At 45.2% G+C, this 14,346-nt stretch overlaps 2 protein-coding genes across 2 annotated transcripts; both read right to left on the minus strand.

Annotated features, from left to right (window-relative positions):
* Positions 1–10,088: 10,088 nt before the first annotated feature.
* Positions 10,089–11,879, minus strand: LOC138930383 (40-kDa huntingtin-associated protein-like). The gene has a single exon (XM_070290519.1). It carries the CDS (start codon positions 11,763–11,765, stop codon positions 10,656–10,658), a length of 1,110 nt encoding a protein of 369 aa, XP_070146620.1. The 5' UTR covers positions 11,766–11,879; the 3' UTR covers positions 10,089–10,655.
* A 944-nt stretch (positions 11,880–12,823) lies between these two features.
* On the minus strand, positions 12,824–13,153 carry LOC138929971 (histone H2A-Bbd type 2/3-like). Its single transcript, XM_070289619.1, has one exon. The coding sequence runs from the start codon at positions 13,151–13,153 to the stop codon at positions 12,824–12,826; it is 330 nt and encodes a 109-aa protein (XP_070145720.1).
* Between the last annotated feature and the right edge of the window lie 1,193 nt (positions 13,154–14,346).

A 14,346-nucleotide genomic window follows, 5' to 3' on the forward strand; every position in this document is an offset into this window, starting at 1 on the left:
AGATGGTAATGATGACCCTGTATGCGAGACAGCAAAAGAGACACAGATGTGGAGAGCAGACTTTTGGACTCTGAGGGAGAGGGAGAGGGTGGGATGATTTGGAAGAATGGCATTGAAACATGTATACTAGCATGTAAGAAACGAATCGCCAGTCTATGTTTGATGCAGGATACAGGATACTAGGGGCTGGTGCACGGGGATGATCCAGAGAGATGATATGGGGTGGGAGGTGGGAGGGGGGTTCATGTTTGGGAACTCATGTACACCCGTGGTGGATTCATGTCAATGTATGGCAAAACCAATACAGTATTGTAAAGTAAAATAAAGTAAAAATAAAAATTAAAAAAAAAAAAAAGAAAAGACCCTGATGCTGGGAAAGATTGAAGGCGGGAGAAGAAGGGGACAACAGAGGATGAGATCTTTGGATGGCATTACTGACTCAATGGACATGAGTTTGAGTAAACTCTGGGAGTTGGTGCACAGGGAAGCCTGGTGTGCTGTAGTCCATGGGTTCACAGTCGGACACGACTGAGTGACTGAACTGAACTGAACTTGAACAATACAGGTTTGAAACATGTGGGGCCAAGTGGCTTTTTTTTTCCAGTAAATATGTACCACACTGGTAAACCCAGCTTGGTTGGAGCTACAGAGGCAGAACTGAAGAGGAGACTCTAAAGTTAAATGTGGATTTTCAACTGTGCTTGGGTTAGCACCCCAATCCCTGCATTGTTGGAGGGTCAACTGTATATATGGAGTATTTATCTCCTATCTGATCAATGATAAAAGTCTCTAGTATATTCCAGTAAACTTCTTTTTTTGCTATAAAAAAAAATAATAAAGCAGCTGAAGGTAATCAGCTGGCTGACTGTCAAGCCAGAAAAGCGGCACTGTACGAAACCCCTTCACTACAGACGCCTTTGATCTGGACAGGTCCTGTGGAACAGGAAAAACCACAATATACTGAGGAAGAATTAGAAAGATATGAGAAAAGAGGAGCAAAGATTACTGATAAAGGATGGTTACAGTCTGAGGATGGACGATTAATAATTCTTGAAAATGCTCAATGGAAAATTCTTAAGGGTTTTCATTTGGGTGAAGAGAGTGCTTACCAGATGGCTTCTCGTTTGTTTGAAGGTAAAAATGTAATGAAAACTTTAACGAACATTATCAAAAGGTGTGAGGTTTGTCAGAAAAATAACCCAAAGACTGAAAAGCTAGCAAAATCTGAATTACAACGAAGTGGGAAGTATCCTGGAGAGGACTGGGAAATTGATTTTACTCATATGCCAAAAGCTAATGGGTATTCTTGCTTACAAGTTTGGGTGGATACTTTTACTGGATGGATTGAGGCTTTTCCCTGTCATAGTGAACAGGCTAAGGAGGTTATAAAGATTTTAATCCATGAAATTACCCCCAGGTTTTGGCTACCACAGAGCCTTCAGAGTGACAATGGCTCCGCCTTTAAAGCTGCTGTAACTCAGGTGGTGTCTAAGGCTCTAGAAATAGAATATCACTTACACTGTTCCTGGAGACCCCAATCCTCAGGAAAGGTTGAAAAAGCTAATGACATTATCAAAAGACATCTGTGCAAATTAACTCAAGAGACACAGGACAATTAAAGTCCTACCCATAGCTTTAATGAGGGCTCGAACTGCCCCCCAACAGGAGGGACTGTCCCCCTTTGAATGTATTTATGGAAGGTCTTTCTTATGCACAGACATTGTTATAGACCCAGAAGCCTTGGAATTAACTAGTTATGTAACTTAGCTCTCAGCTTTTCAACATGTATTAACTGAACTCTGGGAGACAACTCTTGACCCAGCCTCTGAGTCAAGCAAGCCTCTATTTGAGCCAGAAACTGAGGTCCTCATAAAAACACGGGTCTGGGGACCCATCCCTTGAACCCCTCTGGGAAGGCCCTTACCAGGTTATTCTTTCTTCTCCCACAGCTGTCAAAGTGCCAGAAATTGATTCGTGGGTACATCACACTCGAGTTAAGAGGTGGCACCCTGACCAGAACTAAGTGACTTAATTTTATGTCTTTACTTTCTATGCTCTGACTTTGTACTTTTCAGATGGGCCTGATAATCTATGTGAGCCTACTTCTGCTGACCCCAGAAGTCCTGAGTCTGCCGTTTGATCCTCAAGACAATGCCTTCTTGTCCTGGTCTCATTCCTATGCTGAATTCCACATTCAAGCTAACTGCTGTGTCTGTGGAGTGCTCCCTTCTTCATCAGTGAAAGGCTTCCCATAGTGGACATCTCCACAAGGAAAAGACTTTCTCAGAGTCTGCAAATACCTTCAACAACAATCGCATGTGATGCCTCTTAAACTGATGACATTTAACCACCTTAAGATAGACTGATGTAACTATGGACATAATATGACTTTTAATTTTAACTTGTTTTAATGACTATTTTGCCTTGCATTTGTAACTGTGTAATTGGATTTGTTTCTAGTTGCATGAAGGCTTTTAAGGTACAAATGGTTGTCCAAGCTCCTACGAGTGCCACAGCCCCTTCCAAATATTACTTGGGGCCCCTGGATCAGAGACCCTCAATATGAGGGTTAGGAGAATATGTTGCCTCACCAGTTTAGGGACAATGCCCCTTATCAGCTCAGAAGCAGTTATGGAATGAAAACAATGCCCCTTTCCCCTGGCAACATAATTCTCCTAAAAGAAAAGGGGGGAATGAGAGTCATTTCCTAAGCAGGTTGATAATAAGTCTAGGGGTCCCCAAGGAGAGAGGGGTCTGGAATTCTCAAGGAGGAAGAAAAGACAAACTTTTTTTGTCCCTCTACATTCCTTAGGATTATATAACAATAATGTATCCTGCTTGAAGACAGTCTCTGGAAAAAACCTTCTGGCTAGTCCTGTTATCTTAAGCTGTAAATTATGGGAGTAGGTCTAGTGAGGTCTTTACAACCTCCAGACATTCTTTTGATTCACTGTAATAACTAATTAGAGAGTATATAACTCCATGGCTAACACTAGCAAGGGGGTACTCTTTCGGCCCCCTTCTGATGCCTATGTCAGAAGCTTTCTCTATCTCCTTTATACTTTAATAAAACTTAATTACACAAAAGCTCTGAGTGATCAAGCCTCGTTTCTGGCCCCAGATTGAATTCTTCTCCTCCGGAGGCCAAGAATCCCGGCGTCTTTGCGTGGTTCAGCAACAACCTTTCATCATGGTATCAAGTTACATCACTTCATGGCAAATAGATGGGGAAAAAGTGGAAACAGTGGTATATTTTATTTTCGTGGGCTCCAAAATCACTGCAGATCGCGACTGCAGCCACAAAATTAAGAGACACTTGCTCCTTGGAAGAAAAGCTATGACAAACCTAGACAGCTTATTAAAAAACAGAGACATCACTTTGCAAACAAAGGTCCCTAAGTAATCATGCATGGATGTGAAAGTTGGACAATAAAGAAGGTGGAGTGCTGAAAAATGGATGCTTTTGAACTGTGGTATTGGAGAAGACTCTTGAGAGTCCCTTGGACAGCAAGATCAAACCAATCAATCCTAAAGGAAATAAACCCTGGATATTCATTGGAAGGACTGATGCTGAAGCTGAAGCTCCAGTATTTTGGCCACCTTCTGTGAAGAGCTGACTCATTGGAAAAGACACTGATGCTGGGATAGATTGAGGGCAGGAAGAGAAGGGGATGACAGAGGATGAAATGGTTGGATGGCATCACTGACTCAGTAGACATGAGTTTGAGCAAGCTCCAGGAGTTGGTGATGGACAGGGAAACCTGGAGTGCTGCAGTCCATGGGATCACAAAGAGTCAGACTCGACTGAGCGAGTGAACAACAACATGTCTCCTATTTTCTGTTCATTTCCTGTATAGTTGTCCTATCTATTAATGAAAGTTTAGTATCAGTTCAGTTGCTAAGTCTTGTCCAACTCTTTGTGACCCTGTGGACTGCAGTGCACTTGGCCTCCCTGTCCATCACCAACTCCCGGAGTTTACCCAAACTCATGTCCATTGAGTCAGTGATGTCATCCAACAATCTCATCCTCTGTAATCCCCTTCTCCTCCTGCCCCCAATCCCTCCCAGCATCAGGGTCTTTTCAAATGAGTCAGTTCTTCACATCAGGTGGCCAAAGTATTGGAGTTTCAGCTTCAACATCAGTCCTTCCAATAGTCTTCAAATATTATTGTACAACTATTTCTCACATCGATTCTATCAGTTTTTGCCTCATATATTTTGTATTTTTGTTTTCTGTTGCATATAGATTTATAATAAGAATGACTGACTTTTTTGTCATTATGAAATGTTTCTCTTTATCTCTAGGAACTTTTGCTTTGAAGTCTGTTGTATCTGATATTAGTATAGCCACTTCAGCTTTCTTGTGGTTGCTGTTATCATGATATATCTATTTTCATATTTTTACTTTCAATCAATTTGTATTGTGGAACATTAAGTACATCTCCTGTAGATAGCATATAGCTGTATTATGTTATTTAGCCAATCTCACAATCTTTGCTTTTTTTTTTTTACTAGATTGCTATTATTCTAACCACTGCTATAGTTGATTTATATTTGCTCTTTTCTTCTTTTTTATATATCTTATGGGATTTTTTGCTCCTTTATTACCTTTTTTGCATTAAGTGAATATTTTATAATGTAGCATTATAAGTTTGAAAAATGATTTTTTAAAATAAATAAATAAATAAATAAATAAATAAATATATATATTTTAGTGGTTGCTCTAGGGTTTGCCAAATACATCTTGGTTTACCAGAATCACCTTCAGATCTATACTACCTTATTCCACATATATACATATATATTCTATGTAATATATAGAAACATTATTCCTATATAGCTCTATCCCATTTCTCCTCTTTAATGATACTGTTATTATACCTATTATGTCTATTAATATTACAAATCCAACAATACATTGTAATAATTATTGCCTTGCCAACTGTAGTCATTTCTGTAACTCAGTATAGCTTGACTCCTACCCACTTCTTTTACATTGCTTTTGGAAAATATATTACCTTTTATGTTACAAACCCAACAGTACACCATATACATGCTACTGTATGTATTTTACATATTATTATATGTATTATTTTATACATTTAAAAAATCAGTTCACAGAAAAGAACAAAAGTTTACAATTATGCTGTCTTTTATAATTATATAAACACCTTTCCTGGTGCTGTTTTGTGTGTGTATGTGTGTTTGAATTGTCATCTGCAGGCACTTGCTTTCAGCTTGAAGAACTTCCATCAGTATTTCTTGTAAGGCAGGTCTGCTAGCATCAAATTCACTCAGTGCTTGTTTGTTTACTTTGTAAATGTCTTTATTTGCTTTCCTTTTTTGAAAGATAGATTTGCTGAATATGGGGTTGCTGGTTTACATTCTTTACTTTATCACATTGAATATGTTATCCCAATGCATTGTTTCCTCCAGAAGCTGACTGTTAATCTTATTGGAGTTCCCTTTTAAGAGAGAAATCATTTTTTTTTCTTGTTACATTCAAGATTTTCTCTATGACTTTAATTATTTCTTTGACTTTCAGAACTTTTACTATGATGCATCTGTTTGGGAATCTCATTATCTTTATCCTACTAGAAGTTCATTGAGTTTCTTGAATGTGTAGGTTATTGGTTTTCAATAAATTTAGGGAGTGTTCTGATATTTCTTTTGATATTTTTTCTACTATTTTCTCTCTCTCTTCTCATTACTCCTATGTTGGTACACTTTATGGTGTCCTACATTTCTCAGAGACTGTTCAACTGTCTTCATTCTTTGTCTGTCCTATTTTTCACTTGCATAATCTCTATCAACCTGTCTTCAAGTCTGCTAGTTCTTTCTTCTTCTAGTTGAAATTTGCTGAGCCCTTCTAGTGAATTACTTATTTCAGTTATTGTACTTTTCAACTCCAGAATTTCCTTTTGGTTCTTCTTCCTATCTTGTATGGATATTCTATATTTGATATAACATTGCCACCATATCTTTTATTTTTTAAACAATGCTTTCCTTTAGTTTTGTGAACATATTTGTAAGGATGACTTTGAAGTCTTTTTCTATTAAATCTGACATCTACTTGCTATTTCAGGCAGTTTGCATTGCCTACTTTTTACTTCCAGTGTATGAACCATATTTTCTTCTTTGTATGTCTCATAATTTTTTTTGTTGGAGGCTAGCCATTTTAGATAACATATTGTAGTAACTCTTGAGTATTGGTCCATTACCCACCCCAGGGTTGGTTATTGTTTTAGTGACTAGGTGGATTATACCAGTAAAGTCTATACCTATGCTCCCCCACCCTTGCCCCACACATTGTTAAGACTCTGACCTATTACCCTGGAATGACAGTGATATTAACAGGATTCTCTTTGCTTGACCACATCCAGCTGTTAAAAGTCCATGAATTGCCAGCTGATTACTTATTGTTTTCATCAAAGCCTTGGGAGCATAAATTGTTCTTCAAAGGAATTCAACCAAATTGTGGCTTCTTTGAAGAACAGTTTCTGAGTTCATGCTTGATATTTGTTCTGATCCCAGGAAGGCTCATAACTGGCTAAGTCTGCAGTTTCATTAAATCCACAAGTTTCACTGTCTTTTCACTGCGACCTCCATTGTTCTTGAGACTGTCCTTAGGTTTGAATTTCTCCATGGTCTGTTGTAATAAAATCAGTTCCTCTGGGAAGAGATTAGGAGCTATCTGTTTTTTTTTTTTTTTTTGGTCTGTGCCTCCTTTTGGGTAAAATCTGTGAGCCATGGCTCTGGAACTGGGATTGGGGACAATGGAAAACTTCTGAGTGACACTCGTGCTCTAGGACTTGAACATCTGGAAGGGAGCATCTGCCTGAAGTGGAACCACTGACTCATGAGCCAGAGAAAGAACAAGATGATCAGGACCGCAGTGTTCTCAAACCATCACACCCAAGGTGCACCCTCTGTCCGGTAAGTGGGAACCGAGTGGAAGAAGGGAACTTTAACTTCTCCACCACACTTGCCTGGGACTCAGCCTCATCGGCACACAGCTGGGGGTCAGGATGAGACATAATGACATACTGCTCCTCCCAGGAAGAAAGCCCTCTGACAACAAGTCAAAGGAAGAGAAAGTGATTGCAATCTGAATCAGAGCACTGAGTCTGGGTAGGGGGCAGGTGGGAAGGGAGGGAGTGTCCTTGGTTCAAATATGACAGATTTTTGCTTTTTAAATAAAATTTTTATAGATTTTGATATATGTTTCTCCATTTGCTGTTTGCAGGAGACATTCATTTCACATATTCTAAAAGCTTAAAATCTCACTAAGAAACTGTAACATATTACTCTTTTGAAAAATATACTGTGACTTGTTTACAGACTTTCACTTCTTTCCATTGGCAACTACTGGGACCAGTCTCAAGTATGCTCATCAGTAGAGTCTTTTTTCTTCAGAGTTAAAAAAACACCCCACAAAACGCAAGTCTGCTAAGAATAGTTCAAGATATTATTGATATATTCTGAATTCTTTCTAGGTTGAGAATATTTAGCCAAAGAACTGCATTAAAAAATATTGACATTGTCTTTTCTTTTTCCTTGAATACATTTGTTGATTATTTGAAGTATAGTAGAACTCAACTGTTCATTTTCATTTAGTTTTAGAATTATTGTTCTATCATTGTTGGTTTTATTTTATATTTTAATATGAAACCATTAACATGATTACAAAAGTCAATATTATTAAAAATAAACAAAAACTTGGCCCTTTCACCCCTTGTAGCCAACCAATTTTGTTTCTGGCTTACCTTTCTGTTTCTTCAATAGAAACAAGCATATATATATATATATATATATATATATATATATATATATATATATAATTGAGGGACAAAGGATCAAAATCCCAATGAAAAAAATGTGTAAAATAATAAAGTGAATCTATTTTAGAAATATTAGCTATTATTCTGCATTATATGTAGTAAATATTTTCTCCCAGTTTGCTGTCTTTTTACTTTGTTTATGGTGTTTTTTTAACCATGTAAAAGTTTTTTATTTTAAAAAGTTTAATTAAGTCAAATTTACCAATTTTTAATTACATCTGGTTTTAAATTGTAGTTAGAAAGTATTTCTCTTCACTAAAGCAACAGAAGAATTTACTAATGTTTTCTCCTGATGCTTGTATGATTTTATTTTTTAATATTTAGACCCCTATACATTTGGAGTTTTATTTTTGTGTATGGAGTGAGATATGAATCTACTTAATTTTTTAATAAATAGCTTTTCAGCTGTCTTAGAACCATTTATTAAAATGTCCATCATTTCTGTAGAGATTTGAGATGCTATCTTTGTCTTAAACTAAACTTTATGTATATCTGGGTCTACTTTTTGACATGCTATTCACTTCACAGGTGTGTTTGTCTATTGCTACACCACTACCCCACTGTTTTACCTAAAGATGCCTTATTGTATATTTTATTTTTTATAATTGAAGTTGGATTTGTGAAGCACTAAGAAAAAATTAGTCTTGGGTCTTAGTTGCAGCATGTTGAATCTTTCATTGTGGCAGGAGGGCTTAGTTGCCCCTTGGCATGTGAGATCTTAGTTTCCCAAGCAGGGTTTTTACCCATGTCCCCTGCATTTTGGGGCAGATTCTAAACCAATGGGCTACCAGGGAAGTCCTGATTGTATATTTTAATATCTTATCAGACTACTTTTCCCTTATAGTTTTTCCTCTTTAGTGATTTCCTGGCTATTCTTTTAGAAAATATTTATGTTTATTTGCTTGGCTATACCAAGTGTTAGTTGTAGCACATGGGATCTTAGATCTTCACTGAGGCATGGTGTGGTATGTGGGACTAATTCTCTGACCAAGGATCACATCTGGGTCCCCTAAACTGGGAGCTCAGAGTCTTAGCCACTGGACCACCAGGGAAGTCCCTGGGTATGCTTTCTTGTTTTTTAACAGATTGATTCTGTTGTCTTCCTTTCTCTGGAGAAGTCGAACACCGCTTGTATATCCAATACCAGCATCTTTAGGAATCCCTTCCGCCACCTACTCTAAGCAAGCCTCTAAGGTTTTCCCTTCTGCCCAAACTCAAATGCTCTCATCAGGCACACTCCATAATCCATTCGTAAGCATTCTTGTCCCAAGGATGGTAAGGGAGGCAGCCAGGGCTGAGTGTCGCCAAAAAAGCAAACGCACAAGGGAGCATGCACCCTCACTACCTTGGCAATAAGTGGGACTGGGCTTTCAGGGCTTGGAAGGACCCTGCCTGGCAGTCACGTGAGAGCACAGGAGGGGTGCCTGCATCTGTCTCCAATGGGCTCCCCTATACTTGCCTAGCCACTGCTTCCACACTGCTGAAATAGAGGTACAAAAAATACCCTAAAAGTCTGACCCATTTGGAGGCACTTATCTCATACATTCCACATATTCCCCCTCCCCACCAAATCTGCAAAAGCAAGATCGATTCCCAAACTGAGTGCTTAAATCTCACCCCAAAAGATTACTGCTGTCTACAACCTCAGCCTCAAGGATGCATTTTCCCAAACTGAATGGCTGAGAATGAGAATATATTCTAAAGAGTTCTTGTCATCACACTTAACACTCAAGAAAATTTGAGAAAACAGCTAAGTCAGTTTGCATGTATCATTTGGACCAGAAATATAGTGTTTAAAAACGGAACACCATCCTGCTTTTGGGGACCAAGGGCACAGTCTGGCACATATGTGATCACGCTAGACCAAAGAAGCATGTTGATTTTATATATTTGAGTTAAAGGAAGATTTGTAGAAGGATCCATACTACAAGTAAAACCTGCCAGTGTCGATTACCCAGATCTCTTGGAACAACTGCAACTGAAAACTCCAATGAACATCTGACACCTTTGCGCTGGAGCTCACCCCACCCTCACCCCTACTCCCAAGCCCACCCCTTTGGCACCGAGAACACACACACTGCCCCTAAGGACCACATCGCAAATGATCTCTGTAGATTCATAGGCAGTGTCCATTTTGAGTAAACGAATCCACCTCGGATCTAAAAGGGAACTATCTGTTTGTGCTCCTATCTTCTGACAGCTAGATAAAATTCCCATTTTACAGAGGAGCTCAATCTAAACCACAAGTCAGGAATGTCAGAAAGGCTTTATCATAGATTGAGGGCTGTAGTGACAACCGCGGAGGACTGAATACAACGATTCCAACAAATACTACGTATGAGGCACATGAAATAAAGGAGGAAATGGGCGATCACACAAGCAGACATCGGAATATGCTAAGAAATCAGTGTCACCATGAAAAGATCATGCAGCTAGAGTTCTGAGCCAGAGCTATTCAAATAAATCCTGTGTGAAACAAGGATGTGGGGAAAGGGAAACCTTGGCGGGGTGGGGGGGAGAGTTGGGTGAAAGGGACCCAAGGGATTCTCAAGTTTATATTGAAATTTCTGGTGAGGTGAGCTGTGTCCTCCGATTTGATTATATGTTGTTGGGTTTTTGTTTTTTTTTTCCTGTCACTGTCATGGAAACAAGGTGACTTTAGTCAACTACATTCCTCCGGTGGCAAGACAAGTAAGATGCACTGCAGAGGCAGAAGCGCCAGGATCAAGATCTTTCATGCTCCCGCAAACGCGCAGGCCGGTGCGTGAGTTTCAGGAACAGGCACAGCGTGGCTGGGTTCCTCTCAGGGATTCATCAGATCCCCTGGCCCGATGGGGAGACAGTTTCCTGAAGAACGAGGTGCAGGAGGTGGTTTTGCTCGGCGCTCAGCAGGGGCCACATCTCTACCTGCAGCAACTTGACGGCCTCCGTGTCCTTCTCGTGTGTGGCCATGACCAAGGACTGAAGCAGCAGGAAAAGCTCCTCGGGCAGCGGGCCGCTGCTGTCCTGCCCGTGGCCGTCGAAAGCCTCCCAGGCGTACTTCTCCAGGGTGTGCGCATGCTCCGGCAGGAGCTTGGCGGGCGGCGGCTGCAGGAGCAGAAGCAGCAGCACGCGGGACACCTCGCAGCGGACCAGCACGTCGGCGAAGGCACCCAGCGTGGCCGGGGCGGCGGTGGCTGGCGGCCCAGCGCCGGACGGGAGCGGCGGGGCGAGGGCCGCGGGGGCGGCGGACTGCGGCCCGGGCGGTGGGGGCGGCGGCGGCAGGGGCTGTGGCGGGGGGCCGCCAAACTCCCGCGCCAGGCGCTGCATGTGCGTGAAGAGTGCCAGCGCGCTGCTGTAATCCCGCGCCAGCAGCTGGCAGGACGCGGCGTGGCCGAGCGCCTGCAAGGCGGCCAGGGGCAGCTGGGGCAGCTGCAGCTGCGCGGCGCGCTGGAAGTGGCCGGCGGCGGCGGCCGGCTGGCCCAGGTCGCGCAGGGCAGCCGCCAGCTCGAGGCAGAGCGCGGCGGCCGCGGCCGGCTGCCCGAGCTCCAGGTGCAGGCGCACGGCAGCGCCCAGCGCGGCTGCGGCGGCCTGTAGGGCCTCCCCGGCGGTGGCGGGGCAGGCCAGGCGCTGGCGCGCGTCGCGCTCCTGCCGCAGAAAGAGGCGCGCGGCCTCGGTCAGCGCCAGCGCCTCGCCGGGCCCATGGAAGAGCGCCTGTTGGCAGCGCGCCACCGCCAGCTGGCACCAGGCCGCGTACGGCAGGCATTCCTGGGCGCGCAACTCACGGCCGAGTTGTGCGAACTGCTCGCCGGCCTCCGCCACGTTCGGCTTCCGCAGGAACCGCTTCTTGAGCTTGTTGGACACCTGGCGGTAGCGCGCCAGGAAATCTCCCGGTTCGGGGCCTGGGCCCGCGCCACCGCCCAGGCCGGCCGCGGAAGCCGCCATCTTCGCCTCCCCGGCCCTTCCAGGCGTGCTGACGCAACCGGGCGGCGACAAGGCGACGTGCCCTGCGTCCGGCTCGGGCCCACAGCGCGACCGCCCCGGCGCGGCCGCCCAGACGCTCCCGTCGCCGGGGTGATACGCAAAAGAGCGGGCGCGGAGGCAGAGCCATGATTGGCTGCCGGCGCCATATGCAAATCGGGGGTCCTGCGCCGGCCCTAGCTGGGAGCCCGCTGTTGCTAGGTGACAGCTTGCTTCCGCAGGTTGCCAAGCAGGGCATCTCCTGGCATCTCTAAAGGCACACGACCAAAAAGTCAACTGGTGACCCCGCGTGACCCTGATTCCGATTTTGCATAATTGCGGGTTGTGTCCCGCCCACCCCAGTCCCCATTCCGCCGCAGTCTTGCGGTGTAGGCCCCTGCCCCCATGGGTATCTAGGCCCCTGCCCCCATACCCCTGTCAAGCACGCTGTCCACCATCCCTGCATTGCACGCTGTCCACCATCCCTGCATCGCGCGCCGTGAGGCGGTTGGTCACTTTGGCACCTTCACTCTGCCACGATACCATCCTCTCGGTCTTGAAGGTCACCACCAGGACCCCGGTCCCTCTGGGGACTTGGCCTGGCTCCTACTTGCTCAGAGCCAACGGGGGAGCCTTCTTTTCCCCGGCCTCCCCCCGCCCCAGACCCCTCTCCATCGCACCCTCGCCACAGCCAGCCTCTCACCGGGGTCACCACATGCGCTGTCACCATGGGCCACCGCTCCTCTCTGCCTGCCATCCCCGACTCCACCCGTACCCACAACACTCCCCCTCCACTCTAGCCAGACGGCCGACCCCTACTTCTCCAAGGAGGGGTGTTCCACCACCACCTCCCAGGCCAAGTGACTGAAGCACACACAGGGATGTCTTGAGACACTTTGATTGATTCGACAAGACTGGGCCTGAGGCACCGGGCTGTGGTCGGTCAGTGAGCAGACCTGCCGCCCGACAGCTGAGGGGAGGCCGGTCTGGGGGCTGGGCACATAGGACCTGGGACCCAGGACCCACGACCCAGGGTTGAGCAGCTAGTGCCGGGCTGGGGCCACCAAAGAGATGGGTGTCATCCCAAAAGAGCCGTTGAGCAGAGCTTTGTGGTGGACTGCCATGCCCACCAGCTCTGGGGTGATGTGCCTCTGACCGCTGTTCTGGGCCTCGTTGCCTGCCAGCTCCAGGACCTTGGCAGTCAGATGCTGCATAATGGCTGCTAGGAAGATGGGTGCGGACGAGCTCAGGCGCTGGGTGTAGTGGCCTTCCCGCAGGAGGCGCTCCATGTGGCTCATGGAGAAGGACAGCTCGGCACGGGCGGTCCGGGAGCGGCGACCAGACGACCTTCGATGGCCCCTTTCCCTGGGCATGCTGACCGTTGAGCCCGCTTTCTCCGAGGCCTTGCTTTGCGGTACAATGGGATGAGGTGTGATGGGATGAGATGCGGTGAGATGAGATGCGTTGAGATGAGATGCAGTGGGATGAGTCAGATGGTCCCAACCTCTCAAGACAACTGGTACTCTCAGACCTCTACTCCGTATCCTAGCAACCACGAGCCGGCCCCTCATTGGTCGGGGCACATGCTCTGTGACGGGCAGACCCCCCTGAGATCACTGCTTTCCCATGCCTCCCCACCCCACCCCCACCTCCGCAGGCCTGAACCTGGAAAGAAATGGCGCTGGCAGGATCCTGCTCACCCTGCCTATTGGACCCTCTCTTTGTCAGAACTCTCCCTTTCCACGGGAGGAGACCTTTATACAGAGAAGGCAGCAGACCACCCAGTGGCACCAAGTATACACTGGCGGTGCTGGGCCACCATCACCATTGTGTCTAGTTCCAGAACGTTGGCACCACTGCAAAGAGAAACCCCTGTACCAACCAGGCAGTCAATCCCCACTGCCCCCTCCTGCAGTTTTCCCCACCCCACCCTACCCTGCATAGTCCTCAGGCAACCAACCACTCATCAGCTTCCTATCAACAGCCCTTTGTCTGTTCTGGAGACTTCCTAGAGATGGAGGCATACAATAAATAGGTGGCCTTCTGTGTCTGGCTGCTGTCACTGAGCATAGGGCCCATGCACGTGGTAGCACGAATCAGCACTTCTTTCCTTTTCCTGGCTGAATAGTATTCCACTGTATGGCTAGACCACACATGTTTTCTATCTGCTCAGCAGTAGATGGACATTTGAGTGACTTCTCCCTTGTGCCTACTGTGGTGGACATTCCTCCATGGGGTTCTGTGTGAATACCTGTTTTCAACCCTTTGGGATGTATGTCCATGAATAGATTTATGGGGTTTTTTTTTCCAGACTCTTAATTCTATTCCATTGATCTATGTGTCCATCCTTATGCTAGTACCACACAGTTTTGATAGCTGCAGCTTTGGGGTAAGTTTTGAAATCTGGAAGTAGGTGTCCATCATGCCCCAGTGCACTGTCCCAAAATATATATTGTTAGTCTGTTTACTGGCCTTCCTGAAGGGGACCTAGAGGTTTTTAGTCAATGTGATTTTGAATTAGGATAATACCTTTTGGGGCCTCTTGGACACTGGTTCTGATCTCATA

The sequence above is a fragment of the Ovis canadensis genome, chromosome X (genome assembly GCF_042477335.2).
Source record: "Ovis canadensis isolate MfBH-ARS-UI-01 breed Bighorn chromosome X, ARS-UI_OviCan_v2, whole genome shotgun sequence".
NCBI classification, from domain to species: domain Eukaryota; kingdom Metazoa; phylum Chordata; class Mammalia; order Artiodactyla; family Bovidae; genus Ovis; species Ovis canadensis.

Coding starts and splice junctions, on each gene's coding strand:
- LOC138930383 (XM_070290519.1), bottom strand. CDS start 11,765: ATGGCGGCTTCCGCGGCCGGCCTGGGCGGTGGCGCGGGCCCAGGCCCC.
- LOC138929971 (XM_070289619.1), bottom strand. CDS start 13,153: ATGCCCAGGGAAAGGGGCCATCGAAGGTCGTCTGGTCGCCGCTCCCGG.